The sequence below is a fragment of the Balearica regulorum genome, chromosome 1, assembly GCF_011004875.1.
Source record: "Balearica regulorum gibbericeps isolate bBalReg1 chromosome 1, bBalReg1.pri, whole genome shotgun sequence".
In the NCBI taxonomy this organism is placed as follows: domain Eukaryota; kingdom Metazoa; phylum Chordata; class Aves; order Gruiformes; family Gruidae; genus Balearica; species Balearica regulorum.
Window position 1 is genome coordinate 207,827,597 of NC_046184.1, and position 19,123 is coordinate 207,846,719.

Here is a 19,123-nt window from a genome sequence, read left to right on the forward strand (position 1 = left end):
ACACTGCAGCTGGGGTAATCGTGCTTCAGCCCAGCTGGGACAGCTTGGGCTGTGGAGTTGAACAGATGTGACGAAGGAGATGCAGTGTATTCCTGAATAGCAACGCCCTGAGCAGAGTGAGTGTTGTGCCTAGCACAACGATGGCTCTTTGCTAGGGCAGTGCTTACACGCCCGAGACTTCCCACCTGAATCTGTCCCAGCTGATTCCAGCTGTCAGTGCCATGATGCTGCAGGGTAGAGATGCTCCTGACAGGAGGCAAATCTGTCCAGCTGCACTGCGGAGAGGGCTGCTGCTTTACACACCCGTCCCTCGTACCCCCGCTAAGCAGCTAACACAGAATGGCTGGCTTGTCCCCTGAAATTGTCTCAGTCGATGGAAACTTACTGTCTAGATGGCTACATGATGCGATGACACCTTTTGCATCATTTGAGGATGTGGATTTAATTAGGCAACTGCCTTAGCATAGACGCACCAGCTAAGCAACTCTCGGCAAGAGAGCTCTGCAGTGCAAGCAGGGGCCCCTATGGAGGAACTGCCATAATGTAATAATGAAATCTATTTGAAGAGTCCAAAAAAAGTAGCATTTTCTGCAATTCTGTACAGAGAGAGGGAATGAAATGCTACATTCCTTGCAGAACTGATGTGCCTTATCTTGTTCCCTCCTTTGGAAGTAGGAGAAAAATCAAGAAATAGTCAACACAGCTGGGCTTTTCTTTTTGTTTACTTGGAAAACTTGTTTTAACCATCAACTTTAGCAAATTTTGGCAGTTACAAACCTGTACACTTTTGTTTTGTTTTGTTTTGTTTTTATAGCAAAAGAACACAAGACAATACTGCCAACAGCAATTATGAAGGAACAATTAGTTTTCGGATGAAGGACTATACCCACTCAAAGTGATAAACCTTCCCTTTTGCATAAGGTTGAATTTGTTGTCATTGGAGAAATGACATCTCTTAATACCTACTTGAAATGGCATAAAAATCATATCTCTAGTTTTTTGTGCAAAACACATTCATTTAAAAAAATTCAATAAAAAACATCTTAAAAACAGAAAAAAGTTAAACAAAAGAGCTGAACCCAATGGAAAGTTACAGTACATTTTGAAATGATTAAAAAGTTTTCAAATCTAAACCTCTTTTGTTTTTTGCTGTTACCTTAAAAGTTTAAACCAACTTCGATGACTCTTTAGAATTATATCAAACAAACAAACAAACAAAAAATAATTAAAGCGACTTGATTGGCATCAAATATCTACAAAAGCCTGGTAATTTGAAACCATTATATACATTATTTTATAAACTTCTTTTTAAACACCAAAACATACATCTTTTACAAACCAGCCTGCTTGCGACAGGTAAAATTTACAAGACAATCTTTTCCGATACAGTGCTTTAAAGAGAACTGCTTTCACTCCTAAACATCTTTGTCACCTCCTGAAAAGCGGCAGTATGGGCTCGTTGCATTGTTAAATACTAGCGATTCAGGTATTCCTATGACAGAAGAATGCTACAGTTCTGAGGGCTCCAATATCTTTCCATAATACAGTTCAAGTGCACTCTTAATACTGGTAAAGATTACTTATGGCCTTTGTGTAATACGACATACTTGCAATTATTGCTTTTCATTATTACATAAAGAAATGAATTTAATTTCATTTCCTCCCCATCCACCCATCCCTTGGATGATGCGGCTAAATTACTAACAGAATGGCCCTTCTGATAATGGAGGTGTTAAATGTCAAGTTTATGAAACGCAGGCTAAAAGCCATGGATAATGAGCAATAGCCTAAAATTCTACGGCTCAAATCACAGTTTGGTGTATTGAGAGGAATAGAGATGCAAACAGGCAAAAAAGCACAGTTTTACGGCGTGGTAAATGATGGTAAACCATCACAGAATGAACCTGAAGATGTAGCTCTCCCATTGGAAACTTATGAAACGTCCATTATTACTCAGTGAATAGCTCCAAAAAATACCAACAAAGCACAGATGTACTTTCACTATTGGTTTTAAATAGCTGGTTTTCTGCATTATTAAGGATGCTACCTTTTCAAAATGAAGCTTAGCAGAACTGGTTCAGGGCACCTTCAACTCCCTCTCCCATGACTGCAATTATTATTAGTTATAAGGATAAACTATATTATCCATTTAGCTTTTTCAAGCAGAAGCTTGACAAGGAGTAAAGCTGTGTTCTTAACCATTTGTCCTGTCCAGCCCACATTTCTCTTTACAATGGAATTTACATTGAGCCAAGAGCAACAATTTTTATGTCATATTCTCAAAGTTTACCACCTGCCTGGCTCGCAGAGACAACAGGCTGCTGCCTCCCCAGTAATCAATTTCAGTGGATGCATTTCCTCACTGTGCTGCACCCAGTCTGAGTTTCTGACTGGAGATGGTAGCACTACTTCAGACTACACTAGAGAATTTAGAAAAGGGGAGAAAAAAATTCTGAGGACCAAAATTTAACTTGTCTGTGGGACATGCAGAGGGAGAGAGCCCACTTGAGAGATGGAGCACACAAATTTCTGACTTCAGGAAAACAGTAGCAGCAAGAAGCCTTGGACTCCTTCCAGCTTTTTACTGCAACTACAGGCTAAGGAAATCTGTGGGATAATTCAGGATCAAAGACGTCACTGAGCTTTAGGAAAATAGCTTGATTGCCTGGAAATCACAGTACTGTAATGAATCTCTGCATTGCAACATCCTCCTGGTTGCCTTCATATGCCATGTCCTATAGGACGGTCCTATATGAAGACAATTTTATGGTGGTCTTTTAGTGGGGCTGTCCATTTGGCCCCATGGGAGGGAAGTGATGCTGCGGCTCCTTGGTGTCAGCTTTGGCCCTTTGCCCTGCGATAAGGTACTGGCTCAGGACAGCAATCACATCCAGTATCTGGTCTTGCTGGGGGGGGGTGTGTGTGTGTGTGTGTGCCTTTTTTTTTTTTTTTAATAGGATGTTTATAATACAAAGGCAAAATAATTAAAATATTTAAGAAAGTTACATAAGCCTTATTTTTCCTTTTGCACAAGGCCACTTAATGTGGTATTGGCAGCATAAATCATGTTGTCAGTGACTTTAAGGCTCTTTCCATTGCCAGAGTTATCTAAAAGGCTCTCAACGTGTATGACATTCTCAACCTAATCAAGACATAGAGAACAAGCACCCTTTTACTCAGAATCGTACACCCCTGGAAAAGGCAGTGATTTCTGATACAAGCATGTATTTCCATTTTAACAAGCTGCTTATTTCTTTTGTTGCTTCTTTAGAAAAAGCAGAGATTGCCTTGATCCTAAGAGTTATAATCCACTGATACTCAAAAGTACTTAAGTCTATGAAACCTCTCCTACAGACGGTTCTGAAAGAAAATACCATGTAGTGGAGCCATCTACAGGAATGTGAATTGAAATACAGACACACAGGACAAGCAGAGAGATGAGGGGAAGCTCTAACAGAACCAGGGACGTGGCAATGATAGCAGCAGCGATATAAAAATCATCATATGGCAGAAAAAGAATTATGTATTGGATGGAATAACATGAATAATAACATAATGAATTCTTACATTAGGTTATGAATGTGCTGCTATCTTCCAGGTTAGGAGATTACGGCTTGCCCATGTAGAGCAGTAATTAAAATAAAATGGTTTGGATTAACAAGAGAGATGTTAATATGAAAATCTTACTCCCTAAGAGGTATTTCACCTTAAGATCTGCATTCAGGTCTTATCATTATCAAAAAGAGCCAGAACAAAACCAGAAAGGCCACAGAAGTACCAATATTCACAGCGGGGCATCCAATTGAAGATGGATTAGGCCTGTTCGATTTGGAGGGGAGGAGATACTGAGGTATAGAAATCATGAGTGGGACAGAGAAGGCTGAATGGGTGATCCTTGGCACGTTCCCAACAGCACTTTAATAAGTAGGCGTTCAGTGAAATGAAATGGCAACGACATCAAAACAGAAAAAGTACTATACATTGTATTTATGCATATTTTACTCGTAAAACTCACTACCAACAAGATATTTCTGAGGCAACAAGCTTGGTAAGAAACATTGATTTTTTTTTTATTTATTTTTTTTGTATGGCAATTGCTAGGCTCCCATTGTGTTCTCTCTTGTGACACTTTTGATATGTCCCAGTAAAGTTTTGATATCAGTGTCTCAGGCTTACTCAAGAATTTTCACTACAGAAAACAGATGCCACGTACACTTCATAACTAGCTGGGGGCTAAAACAGAACTAACTGCATAATGGATAAAAATGTCTCACACTGAAACTGAGTAGGAGCAAACCCCATGTAAACTGCAGCCCGATGCTAAGAGACTATTTCATTCTCAGAAAGTCATACTAGCTTTAAAAGTGCAGCTAAATTTGCAGCTTTGTTTTTCAAACTGAGATGTTCCTACTCTTGAAGAGACATCAATCTAATTGCATCTGCTTTCCTGCAACATAGACTTTATGAACAATGCAAGTCATCCTCTATCCGTGCCTTTAGGCTTGCCAAACCATTTCATGGCTTATTGGTAAATCCCTCAGTTCCTTGCAATCGCAATACAAATTTCCATATTTTTTTTTTTTTTTTGAAAACACGAGGATAATAGCAGGGAAAAGGGGCTGAAACGTACCATGAGCACATTCAGAATAGATCACTGTTACAGAAGCATCTTTACTTTGAGAAGACCAAGTGACATTCATAAATTCAATGGACAGGACGTTTTTGCAGACAAGTACTTGATAATACTTGTATGTGCAGTACATGGTCTTTCTAGAAGTTCACTCAATTTATTCATGTACCTGTATAATGAACTGGTTTTTAGTGACGAATTGCTGCGTGATCCCCAAAAAAATATCTACATCAACCTTTCACAGCTATATGAGCTATTGGAGGGAAGCAGCAACACATTGTAACTACTCCAAGAATTTTAGAAATCCTGTTTTATTAAAAGTGTTACAAGCTGCAATTATTAAATTACATTCTATTAATAATTTCTTTGTGTTGGGTGCAATTTCTGAATAAACACTTCCTGTATGTCAAGAAATGACAATTTAATTTTGGGTGAAACTCAATTTGGTCAAGAATATGTTGCCCTGCTGAAACTATCCAGTTAAGATGTTTGACCAAGAGACAGGACATGGAAAGCAGCAGAGGAAACCTGTTAATGAATCTGTTCATCTATAACAATGATTTATGTATTCAGAATGACTGAATTATGCCATGGAAGGAACGGATTAAACCCCAGCAGTAATGCAGACTGCAGATTCACATTCACTGTGTAAGGTATACAGATGCTATAAAATGCAGTGGTAAAACATTTTCATCACACCGAGCAACATGTGTGTATATTCTGCTTTAATACATTGAGTGAAAATCCCATATTTCCATATTGCACTGAGCTGCACAGGCCAAATCAGTGTTAAAGGCCATTTATTCCAATCAGGCTGAGGGAAGTATGAAAGCATACTGATGCTGTGGTTTTCCTCATCCCACAACAATATCCTGAAGTCTGCAAACGATCTTTGGAAGTCCTCAAATCCTATGAAATCACCCATCCAGCGGAAAATCTAGGGCCAGATCTTTGGCCGCAGACCATCCATGCAGTTCCACCGACTGAGTCCGTTTACAGCAGCTGAGAACTCATCCCGTAAACTCTAAGGATGGACATTTGCCAAATGACGTTAAGCTAACGATCTGAGGTTACGGCAGCGTTATATGCAACTTAATTGCAACTAATTTTACTGCAGTAATTGTAGCTTGATGACTGTTATTAAAGAGGTGATTGCCCAAGCAACGAATTTCGAAAAAATCAGCAGCGCTTTGTAGATAGTGAGGCTTCCCGATGTTTTCAGATACATGTTCACATTGCATACAGAAGTCAGGGGAGCCTGTGCATACGCAGCTGGGGCAAACCTGGGCCACTACTGACCCAAACTTTGACATTTCTACAAGTCCTCATGGGTGAAGTTATGCACACGCACCTGACATCAGGTTTTAAAAAATGGCAGCGAAAGTAGGCCAGTTTGGAGTAAATATGTGCTATATATATATGTTGCTCTATATGCACACATAGTAGAATGAAATGCTATGTAACAAACAAAAGCATAGATAAATATTTATGGACATCTGACCGGTCGCTTGTCTTTGATAGGTCAATTTGTAAATGCTGTTTTTTCAGCCATCTGACGTGTTGTACAGAGCAGCCTCAGCGATCAATTGCTTTCACTCTTTCGCTGACATGAAATTTCATGCAACAGTGCATCTTGGAATGATCCATACCAGTCCCTTGATACTGCGGGAAGATCATAACACTGTAACACTTTTAATAATACAATACAAAAAAAAAATAAAATCAAACTTTGGGGGAGAGAAAGAAATTATTTAGCAATTATTGTTTCCCCCTGCCTCAAAAGCTCAGTTTTACTCTTGGTAATAAATAGAAGGTACATACTCTCCAGATTGTCTGTAACAATTTTGTGACGTGTAATACTTAACACAATTGGTCTCTTTGTGTCTGCACATACAGTATCATTTGAACAAGTTAATGATGGGTTATACTGTATTTTTCGCATTGCCCAATATATATAGATACACCTTCAGCAAAATTTCTTCTCAATATTTATACTATTAATTGAACCAAATGACAAAAAAAAAAAAAAAAATAAAAGGAGAGGAAGAAGAAGGGAGCTTCCTTTACACTTGTGTCTGATGCTGGGTCTCCACAAATGGAATGTGAACATTTTCTAGGTTGAGTTCCTCCACACTTTCATAGTCACTCATGGCAACTTCGGAGTCATCAAAGCCGCAGCTGGCTGAGACGTCAGAGGAGGAGGCATCTAGAGAGTTGTGCAACGATAAGGGCATCTTACCTGCACTAACGTTTTCTGTGTTCTGGCTTGGGCCAACAGCAAAAGTACTAAATTCGTTCCCAGTCTGAGACCCTGCGGTGTCCGTCTCATTGGGGAACTGGTGAGGAGGGAGGTATTGGCTAGGGTGGAAGTGCGGCCGTCGTCTGCAGTCGGGGCTGAGCGTACTTGCCATTGAGACCGGCTGCGAGGGCGGGAGGGTTTCATATTGGTCCGGATAATCCTCTGGAAGAGGAGGTGGTAACTGGTCCTGGCTTAGAAACTCCTCTTCGTGAGGAGGAGGGTAGTCGCTGTCGATGTCATAGCCACCAAGGTAGTAATCTGTTTCCAGCTCTCTGGTGCTGCCGTGATGAGCTGAGCCTTGGTCTGCCGTCTCAAAGTTGGGCACTTCCTCAATGTCGGACAAGCGAGCGCTTGGCATCCAGTCTGAGGTATCCCAATGATACGCTGCGGCGGGAAAGAGAACCACAGTGCTCCGTTAGGATGGGACCACTAATGAAAAGAAAATGTCCTGCATGCACTCGCCTCCTAGTCCTCACGGCACGTTCAAATCACAGCATGCGCCACAGGCCACCGACACAGGTCAGCCATGCTCTGACCAGAGGGGTAGGGGAGGAGAATAAATTGTATAATGATGCTAATGCAAACAAGCAAAGAAACAAAACACGATCACTCTCAGGCATTTCACTTTTTAGGATGCTACTGGGTTGTATTAGAACCTATGACTCCAAGAAATCAAAATGATAAAAATCTCTGAATTAATGCTTTTCACAGTTATTTAAAAAAAATCTATAAATGAAGTTAGCATGCTTATGGTATCACATCTAGTCTCCCCTTCCACCTCCATTTCAAGAAAGTAAGTGTGCAAGCAAATATTCTCATCGGCTGAAAATTGGATCCTAAAATAAAAAGAGTGGCTGGCCATTCTCATGCAGCATTTGAACACAACAGAATTCAAACAAAAGAGGACACGTGAAGCAGTCCAAGAAGAAAAAACAGATCAAGTCGATGTCCTGCCCACCCCAGCCCAGTCCAACAGGCAGAAAGTGTCTCAGAAAAGTCACCTCTGTTGTAGTTCTGTCCTTGATCCATAACAGACACTGTCAGATACAAAGTGAAAAGTAAAAACTGGTAACTCAGAGCTTGTTACCAGCATAGCATTACACGTGAAAATAAAAACTCTGCATGCATATTTCTAAAGTACAGCTGCCTCGATGTCATTTTAATAGGATTTTAAATTCTTCTTTATTTTAGCGTACAAGATAAGCTTGCCCAATCAATTGCAGACATACATAAAGAAACGATTATGTCGTGTATTATATTCCTTTTCTATCGTATCTTAATTATTTACCCTCACTGAATAGATACGGAATTACATTAGAGCTGGAACTCTTAATACAAAAAGGGCTATCCACCATCTCTACGGTTTATAATTGCAAAGTACATTTCTCTCTCACTTGTTCACTTTGAAACAGAAAAATAAGAATCTACCATTCTCAGGGCCGGTTCAAACAAATCTGGGCCCACCTGGGCTCAGATACCATGGTGATGGGCACGGTATAAGAACCTGAATAGAATAGAATACAAAGCCATTTAATGGGGCCGTCAGCTACAATGCCCCGCAACCCCGTACCCACCTCCCACCTGCACTGCCATGCTAGCCGGTGGGGAGGGAGGCATTCCAGTATGGAGAGGGTGCAGGGGTTGGGGAGAGAGCAAGGAAAGAGGTTTTATGTGAGACAAGAGCGGGGAATAAGCTGCAGCGTTTTCTAGATGAGATGCTCTTGTTCAGCCACGTTACTGGGCTTCATGCAAGAAGTCACTGGGCAAGGTCTCTGGACTGCATTGCTGGAGGAGGTCTGGCCAGACAAATGGACCTTTATGGCATTACAGTACTTAATCTCTGAGCTCAGCCACAGCTGAGGGCAGAGAAGACTATTCTCCAGGCCTCCATCTATTAACACCACTCTTGCCCTTGCTTATCACCACATGGCGTAGGTGGTGATAGTGATTTCTTCGTTAGCTCATTAACCAGACAGTAGCTTTCTACCTGCTCTGCGTTAGCATTGGGTGAGGAGGGCTGGGGCTACTGCGGGTTTAGCAGCAGTGTCTGAACCGGCCATAACCACTCTTCTCCTTCTTCACTTCTCTCTTATTTTGTAAAGCAGATTTTGCTGTCTTTCGGTCAGCGTAATGACATTGCACCCGCGATGCGTCAGGTCCCTCCGAGCTGTGTGGTTTTGGGATCCAGGAGAACCTCGCTAATTTGCTGACTCACACAACCCCCGGCAGCTCCCCGGGGAAAGAGCCCCGTCCTCCCATGGCTCAGGAGCAGCAATTCTGCCCGCCATGAACCAGGAGCTCTGGTGCGGTTAATGATTCACCGCTTTCACCAGCTCCGCTGCAAGCATGCAAGATTCATAAGTCTCATAGAAGGAACTGGGAAGTGGGCAAAGCATTTTCAGTGACAGCCTCTTGAAATTGCTGCCAGACTGGCTTTGTCTGACCTATAAAGCATTGATGGGGAGCCAGTGTGTTTGCTCAAGCTTTCCTTTAGGAAGGCAAGGCCATTTACAGTGTCTGTGCTTTCTTTTCAGAGGTTTCTTATTTTTTTGAGTGGGAATTTCTTTCTGAGTTAACCTTGGCTAATTCATTTTATTTGATAGCCGAAGAATGGCGCTCTTACACTTCAGGAAATAAGTAAATATACTATAGACAAATAGCCAAGTACCATCACTAGCTAGGAGCACTAGTAAGTGCTTCTCAAAACAACCATGACACTGGCTCAAGAAAAAAATCAGTTGTTTCACAAAAAGAATTTACTTTATAATCTTTAAACGTTATTCAGATTGGTTTATGCGGAGTTTGCAAAACTTGGCTTAAATTTGCTAAAGACAGATGAAATTTTGGACTTGTGGATAACCTGAGTTCATGTTGAGTTGACATATTCCCAAGGATAAGATAAATGTTGTATAAATAAATGTAATGTTTATCTTTGATACATCACATTTCCTCAGTGCTTTACAGAAGAGGAAAATAGTGATAATCCTGTTTTATAGGAAGGGAAACCAGTTCTCTTGTAACATGATGTGCCTGAGGTTAGCCAGGAGGTCGGTGGCAGAGCCGCGTGTTGGGTCCTTGGACCCAACTGCCATACTTTAATCAATGGGCGCATCACCCCCAGGGGAAAGGCAGTGTCAGGCAGGCTGCCTTGCTATGGGACATCCATGGACTTGTGTCTACACATCTTTTCTTGACAGTGTTACCTGGGAGAAACCAGCCACCTGCCTACCACCACCACTCCACGTGGTTCCACTGGAGCGCATGGCCCAGCTTTACTGCAGCTCCTGTGTCATCTTCCCTTTCCCAGCCTCTGCAGCCAGGATAATCTCAATTACTTGGCTACATTATTGACTTAATCCTATTCTCTCCGAAAGCAATGGGAACAAGTGAGCAAAAACATTGACTTGAACAAAAGAGGATGAAGGCCTTGGCACCTTTTCTACCACCTCCAGTCACCCACAGACATTTTGTGGGACATCACTCTGGTGTTTTCATGTTTGCTGGTGAACATGCTGATCTGCAAATCCCCATCCCCTCAATGGGTTTGCTGGTCAGTGTAGATTAGTGAGGTTCTGCTGGAATGTTTCACAATGAAAACAGGAAGCATTGTTGCATAACAAGAAAGAAAAAAATGTAAATACCTTCATTTTCTATAGTGTCAACTACATTGTTGACAAGCTGTATGACAGTCACTATGGAAGCTTGCAGGGGAGGGAAAGCAGAAAATAAGGGGAGGGGAAGGACAGCTTCAGGTTAGTATTTAAAATACACATCATATGTTACCACAATAAATTCTCTCAAACAGACAAAACTGACAATGGAAAAAAAAAAAGGCTGCCGACCAATGCATGATTTATGCAGTGGATTGCAGGACATTTCATTTCAGATAATCCCATTCATTTTCAGAGTGGTGATAAATTCCAAACCAGCATTTCCAGAAAGGCATATGGGATGATGAGTATCACCTCATAAATTCAAGCAGACTGGCCAGCTGATTCAATTAACCAAAGCAGTATCTTGTCTACCTGACACTAATTTCTAATTCATTCTTGCTTAAAGGTCTCCAGAGACAGTGCCATGTGCTCCAAGGGATCATTATCTTTTAGACCATCACAACATCTGAAATGGTGCTAAGCTCAATTTGTTTCCTAAGAGGAATGTTTTACTTATTTACTGTTTGTGCTGTGCTGTGTAATACCTCTGGGACGTTAAGCAGTACTGCTCTAATTAGGACGACACATCCAAGTAGGTTTGGTTCAAATTTTGATCTATGTTTGACAGAATATTTTCACAAATGATTTGTGTGTTCTCTGCAGGTGTTTTACCAGAACATACTTTGAAAGTATAGACTGTGCAATTGTTCAACGTGGTGTCCAACAGGCCTACAATGTGTGGTCCTATAGATGAACTGCATTTTGGACCATCTAACAGTCTTCCCTTTGAGGACCTGAAATAAACCCCACCAAAACCAGAACTCTGGTTCAGTGGGTACTGGATCCATCCCTTTTCCTTCGTCATTAATTATGAGAAAACTTATTGCTTTGGAGCAGGCTAAGAAGGGGACCAGAAATGTTGAGCAAGACATCGTTTTTTGTTTCACACAGCCAATGGACTTAGAGCTCACAGGAAACATGTTAACAATAGTAGTGCCATTCAGATACATGTTGAATATTTTGACATCTTTGTTAAATTTTGGGCATGGGATCAAGGATGTCACCCAATTTCCTTGTGAAGGCTTGGCAAAAAGAGCCTTGATAAACCAAAGAAACCATGTTCTATGCCTATGTTGAGCATGTTTATGCCATCAACAGCATTGGTAATTGTACAAGGGAGACTTGTACTGGCTAATGCATAATGAACATCATGAAAAAATAAGTGACTCCATGTAATTAGCTGCTGCGTGGCTGTGAAAAGAGGTGGAGGGCAGCTGTAAACTGTGAGGAGAACAACCGAGAGTGAAAAACAGAAAGTCAAAAATCAGGGCCAGCAGTCTTCATTGCAACTAAGGGAGGGCTCTGCTGGGAGCTGAGCAAGGTATGTTCACGGAAGGGAGGGAAGCTTCTACCCCAGGCAGCTGAGCACAAGAAAATACCCAAATCCAGCTTTGCTCCTGAAGTAAAAATTGGTGTCATCAACAGAAGTTCCTTGGACTTGTCTCCCAGCCCAACCAGCCATTGGCCTGCAGTGAAATGGTAACCTAAAAATCCATTTTTGCCACGTCCCCCCATTCAAAATAGCTTACCATGGAAACCTGTAACTTGCCCTTCAAGTGAGGTCTCAAAACATTATTGCTAAGAGTGGGAAACATTTTTGTAAATTTGTAGCTAGTATTTTTTTTTTTTTTATTTTGATCACAAAAATGCAGCTAACTACTCTCAGCAAGACTAGGGGAGCTGAGCGGTTCAAACGCAGTACAAATAAGGTGGAAAAAAATAAAAGTAGGTTCAAAATCACACCCAAAAAGCATTTGCACGGTGAGACAACCTCTACTCGACCCAGCAAGAGGCACCGTGGAGAGGGTGAGCGGAGGCTGCCTGCACCTGGTACAAACCGAACAGCGTAGGGCTGCTCACACCTTCAGCAGGATGTGATCCAGTGCCTCTCTGGTGCAAAACAGGTTTCCCCAGTGGAAAGAGATTAACCAGTTTCATCAGACTGTGTCACAGCACAGTTATGACACAAGCCTGTCCCCACTGCTAGCCATGTCAGCACCTGGCAGCGTTGCTCTTGGCTTTGGAGGAGTTCAGAGAAGGAGCAGCCTGTCCTGTCTCCCAGAGCGCGTGGATGCTGAATTGCATTTGTTGTAGTTACACTGACAACCTTTTAATCTTTGCAGGGATGTGAAGCACAAAGAATTAAAATGACAGGAAGAGGAAGGATTTATGGCTTCGAGAGGGATATCCATTAGCCCTATGTACATGTACACAAGCATGTATATGCTTACTTATGCCTGTATTTATATTTTAAGCTCTTTCCCTGCAAACCCTCCCTGCTGCTGCAAGAAAACCAGAGCATGCAGTCTTGCATTGACCTCTGCAAAACGACTCAGATGATTACTTAAGTTTCTTCCCTAATTCTCCCTGATGATATGGATTTGTTTAGACCCTGAACTAGAATTGTTATCTCTAAAGGCTATATGTTAAATACAGCTTTCACAAAAAATGAGCATGCATAGAAGGTCCAATCCAGCTTTAGTGGGTACTGTGCCACTGATTTAATTGGGGGCAGGATCAGATGCTTGAAAAGCCTAATTAGAATTTGAGAGATACAGAAAGTAATCGTGTACAATAAATGACCACCTGAATAATTATTCTAAAGGTAATTGCAATATGAATATATATTATTAAAATAATAGTAATTCTAATAATTATTCTTAAAAACACTGAAGGGTTTTTTGGGGTGCAAGGGCAGAAAAGCACTGAGAAGCTTGACAAAAATACTCATGATGCTTCAGCCACAGCTGAACCAAAAGGAACTGCAACTGCACTTCTCTTTAAGTGCTTTTTCCAACATTTAGGAGTACCTAGGGAAGAGCTGCATGACATGACTGAGGAACTGAGTCTCTAGACAGTTCATTAACTGGTGGCTGAGGAAACTAAGTGCAATTTCTTTGTCCTAATCTTTTTCTGTGTATCTGAATGAGGCTTCCCTGACATCCATCATCCCTCCCTGGCAGAAACATCTTGCCTTTTCTCAGACCCACCGCTCAACATACATGGGCTGTAGGAACAAAGGTTGGCTCTGACTTTGTAGGCCTCTTTCAGGCTGTGTATGGCTCTGCCCATGTCACCCACTGAGATAATGATGTAGGACGTGAGAGCGGGCAATGAACATGTACCGAGCAAAGATTTAATGGTGCTCTATTGTTCGCTGAGCTGTGATTGCCAGGGAGAGGCCAAGCCATCAGGGACTGGCTCATCCACTCATTGCTGCTGCTGAGCACCAGCAGGGTTTTGCTGGGACCATGAATGAGACCTGGCAAACGGCACACAAATTCCCTTCAGTTTGACTGATGAAACATGAATGTCATCCTCTTCCAAGAGGGAAAATGATAGAGTTCTACAGCTTCACTTGTAACCTATTAGTCAACTTATATCTTGGCAATGTGACTCTGCTGTATCACACCTCTAATTCACTGTAAAGCTTGGTACTGATGCAACAGCTCCAAGCATCAAGATTTTAATTACATCCCTTTAATTAACAACATAGACACAAAGTGAAGGTTTGAAGCCAAGGCTTTCTGACTTCTAGCATCATTAAAGGGTTTTCTAGACGTCACCTAAATGTTTTTAATAATATTAGAGAGAGTTAAATAGCTTTGCCTCCAGCATAATAAAGATAAAACCAGTTCTTACCATTATCATCACCGGAATCAGACTGGAAGGAGCTGAGGGACTGTACTTCAGAGTTGCTGCCTTTATTACTTCCTGCAAAACAGGTCACTTCTTCAGCGTCATCAACCCCTTTACCTTCATTGACAGCAAAAACAAAGCAAAATGGTACTCTCTAGGTATGCACATTTGTCTGTTTACACCACAGAGCCATTTAAATCCTTTCAACAAGTAGCCTTCCATTATTTTTGTCAGAATCAAGTTATTTCCTTCAGACAGAGGAAATGACCTATTATTCAAGAAGGCAGCTGATGAAGATACCTAGACTTCTGAAGTCTTTGAAGCCCAAAGAGTCTTTAAAGTGGCTGACACCACTGTAATCAAGGAAGAAACATCTGTATCCAGTATTGCCTTTTTAGATGCCATGTAATCTCAGCAGCAAAGAAAATGACTTTAAAAATGTGGTATAAACATCTTATACAAGAGATTACAGTTACATTTCTCTTTACTGTTCATTTCCTAATTTGAGCACCTCATTAAAGGCTCATTCAATGCTCAATAAAGTTATTGTGCATCTTTCTATTCATATAAGTGGCCCTTGGATCAGATTTTAATGGCTCCACCACTGATGTATAATAGATTATGTTTCAATATACATTGCTTTTCATCAGGGACATTCAGTCTTGACAACTCTTCTACAGTTTAGAAATGTAACTGCAGCCTATGGTATAAATTCTCATGCAATTAATCACACATGAATAAACACATTGAGCTACACATTATATGAGTGACAATGAGGAACACAAAAAGTTATACTCCATAGTAAGCACTGAGCTAGATACCTGAGCTAATTACCAATGAACAAGCTCAGGTGCTGCAACACCTCAGGAACAGCTCTCCACCTGCTAGCTGTAGATATTTCTACCCAGCATGGGGCACCTCTATACAGTAATGACTGATTTGCTCCTGCTGAGAAGCAGGGTGTGTAGTAGATGGAGTGAGTGCTGCAGTAATGAAGCTGCACTGCTTCCCACTCCTTGACAGCTGAGGTCCGTCTCCATGGCGTGGCCTCATGCTGTGCAGAAATTCATACAGATACCAGCAGCGTTTGCAGCAGAAACACCCAGGAGAATACAGAGCACGTATGGGGGCTGGCATGCTGATGCTTTCAATCAGCAAAACTATATTTAATGGTTAAAAAGGTCAAGCACAACATAACTGTGAAATACAGCCCAAAGAAATGAAAATTAATTCCTGTTTTTCACTAGAAGACCTTAGCCAATGTGCTTCCTTAGATGAAAATGTGCAGATCAGGGCAGAGGTAGTGCCAGTTTCCTCTCTCTGTTCCTCAGTTCCTGTTGCCTAAAACTATGGCACTATGAAAGTTTCTTGATCATGTCATTTTATTTGACAGTTTTGGTTAAAGCTGTGTTGCAATGGGGTTGAAGATGCATTAGGAAAAACTACTAAAAAGAGAAAACATCATAAACCCCCCATCCCCCCAGTATGCTAAAGCAAACATCTCCTTGTCCATATGACATGTTCTGACTTGCAAGGATAGACAACGTAGTGCCGTAACTCTGTCTCAGCAAACTTGTATTTCCTACTACGACAGAATACATGAAGTTTGCGGTATCTCCAGCAACAACTTCAGGAATGGAGGGGGCACTGTGTTATCAGGTGAGAAACCATCAGAGCACAAATAGGCTAATTGTGGGGAATCAGAAATTTTGTGATCACTCTGATACTGAATGCAGATGGGAAGGCAATGGACTGAAAAGGTGATCCTATAAGTAGTAGTGCGTGATTTTCTGCTTCATTTCGTAGACACTGGAAATAGAGAATATTAGTTCATTCGTCTCTGTTGCAAAACAGAATTGCTTCCTGCAGAAGGTTTAAATGTTTTTAATTCCCTCAGGAGAGAAACTGCCCAAACCTACCACAGTTTATATTTGAGAATCCTGCCCCAAATTAATTTTTTTCCAATAGAAAGATGATTGCATTGTATCACATGAAGAACTAACGCTCAGAGCACTTACTCCTATGTGCTTTCTGAACAAGTGAAACAAATGTGTTTAGTCATACTTAACGCATAGAAGTAGAGGTCTTATATGCCTACTGTTAATGATATCCTTTCAAAATTAAACCAAATAACTTCTTGGAGAAATGTAACAATTGCAAGTGTATGAGGTTGGTGCCACTGTACCTACTGCACCCAGAAGGCAACCCTTACCTAGGCAGGGAAGAGCTACAGCAGCAAGCAGCCATACTTACTTTCTGTCCCAGCATCCCACGTGCTCTTCCTGATGGAGTCGCAGTCGGAGCGACAAGGAGACACAGCGGGCAAGTTTGGAGCTACGCTGCACACCACCACCCCCCGCCTGGCCGTCAGTATTCGAGGGGACTCGGGATGAAACGTTGTCATCTCCTGGTGCTCCACGCCAAGCCCATCCACTATCTTGTCCAGGTTATTCCTCGAGTCACTCTGGAAGCACGGGGTATAGGCCATCGGCCTCACTGGGACCTGTGGAGGCCCAACCTCTTGGTAGATATTTCTGCTGTCTCCACTGTTCCTGATGTTCTTGAACTGGATGCCGTTGCTCTTGTTGAGCAGGGCAGCAGTAGCCGGATCCTGTACGAGCGTGATGTTGTTGCGGGAATAGTTCTTCCTGAAAACTTTCTTACGAAAGATGATAAAGAGGACTATCAACACAAATATGACAAACAGAACCACGGCTATTCCTATCAGCTCTTCCTTGCCAACGTATGAATGTCCAGCTTGTATATTGGGAACCACCACGGGGCGAAGACCACAATATTGCCCCACATAGCCAGGGGTGCAGTTACACAGAAATGAACCAAATATGTTGACGCAGGAGCCACCATTTTCACATTCTTCTCTTTCACACTCGTTGATGTCTTCTTCACACCTTAGAAGAAGAAAAGGAGAGTCTGGAGTTTGAAGAACACCTAGCAAACAGCGCAGCTTGTACATGATAACTCATCTTGTCAAAGTGGTACCATTACAGTTAATACATTGTTGGTGCTTGGCAAAGGATCTTACTATTATCATATCATTTAATGATATTTAATTTTTTCTACAGCTATTCCATGTTTTTTTAAGACATTAAAATAGAAACATCAGGAAGGAAATAAGAGTTTAAAGCATCTGATAGGAAAAGACTCCTTGACCTTAATGAGGCTCACTGAATGTAATAGAGAATCTCAGCCTTTTTGTATTGTTTTTGGACCATGCCATGGAATTCAATACAAAATATTAGGAGGATTCAAGGGGAAAATAGTTGAGAAAAAATACAGTAAAAAAATCAGAGTGCTTATTTAAGAGAAGAGGAGGATATGCTGACTGTAAATTTATTTAGGGCTGGAGATAAAATGAGCAAATATTAGAGAAGCAGGGGGAAAAAAAGAACAGGAACCTTAGAGAGAGAGCAGGATTGGAAAGAAGAAGAGGTGATAAAAAAAGGCAGAACACAAAGTACAAACAGTAGACAAATCAGATGAGAAAAAAGCATGTTGATGGGCAGGTCAGGGGATTTTCTGTTTCTACACTAACTATATGATCAAGGCTAGAATTTTAAAAAATGAATGCTATAAATTAGGCTTTTATGTCAGGGCTAAGGTGACAAAATAATGGCTCCATTTAAAAAAAAAATTACACAGCAGCTTCCACAGGCTTTTTGGGATTGCTCAAAAAGCCTCTAACGCTTAGGTGTGCATATCTCAGTGAAAATTGTCTGGAGATAACATCCTGAAACAATAATTTAGGAGGCCAAGTTCAGAAAAGCATTTCTGAACACGCAAGGCTCATGGGTTTCTCAGCTGTCATTAGCTTAGATTTGAAATAAGCACTAAGTTTTGGGTTATTTTTTGCTAGGTGAATCATACCTTTGGGTACAAAATGCCTGATCAAAAAACCCACCATCACTGAATTAAAAAGCTCCCTTTGCCCACCTGGATGGGTCACTTACGTTACTCCCGTCAGGCCGTTTTTACAGTTGCAGATGAAAGCGTTGCCGATGGGATCGCATGAGCCTCCGTTCCGGCAGGGATTTGGGAAGCAGGCTGTGATCTCCGACTCACAGTTCCTTCCCGTAAACTGGGAGAGACAATTGCACTGGTAGCCTGGGAAGTGACGGACACAGAGAAATAAATCAGAACCCTACCATGGTATCTGTCTAGAAGCAAGGGGATCCATTTGGCTACTTTACTCCAAAAAATATAATGTACCATGGGGGAAAGGGGATGTTTATACTCATTCTGGTATGTCTGTGTGGTCCACACTAATGCCAGCTGAGAGTTTGTTTATATCTGGGATGTCTGGACAGTTAGAGCTCATGTCTCCAGTCAGGGAGCAGAGGAACAGTGGCAGCCCAGACCATCCTGATCATCGTGATTCAGACAAGAATAAATGTTGTCCATGAACAACTTTGGTCACAAGACATAGTCTAGATCAAGGATGCATCTCCCAGTATTTTTGAAAATACAGACCATATTTGCTGATAGCGGCAGCCCACACTCCTTTTGGGGCTTCATTGAAGAACAAATACATGAGCTGAGAGGTTTCCCACATCTGCCCTTCACAAGGATGGCAGTGTAGGGATGTAACAGTAATAAAACACTTGATAGTGATAGTTACCACTCTCATAAAGCGCATTGTCCAGGCATGAACGATATACTTCATAATACCAGCTGAACTGGGCAATGCCAGCCCTAATCAGAGCTGATTATGTGCAGTGTGTGCTATTAGGAGATTGATTAATCACCGGCTGCAATACATCAGACATAACTCCACTCAAGTGGAGGGGGACCCAGGAGGGGATCAAAGTCACACTTCCACATTTC

General features: G+C 41.6%; 1 protein-coding gene across 1 annotated transcript in view; it reads right to left on the bottom strand.

The window, feature by feature from the left end:
• Positions 1-710: 710 nt before the first annotated feature.
• FAT3 (FAT atypical cadherin 3) overlaps positions 711-19,123 on the bottom strand; it is a 353,905-nt gene continuing 335,492 nt past the window's right edge. The window contains 6 exon segments of the mRNA XM_075742391.1: positions 711-7,313; positions 7,931-7,966; positions 10,571-10,630; positions 14,285-14,398; positions 16,535-17,190; positions 18,250-18,403. Coding sequence (XP_075598506.1) covers positions 6,694-7,313; positions 7,931-7,966; positions 10,571-10,630; positions 14,285-14,398; positions 16,535-17,190; positions 18,250-18,403 — 1,640 coding nt within the window. The 3' untranslated portion in view covers positions 711-6,693.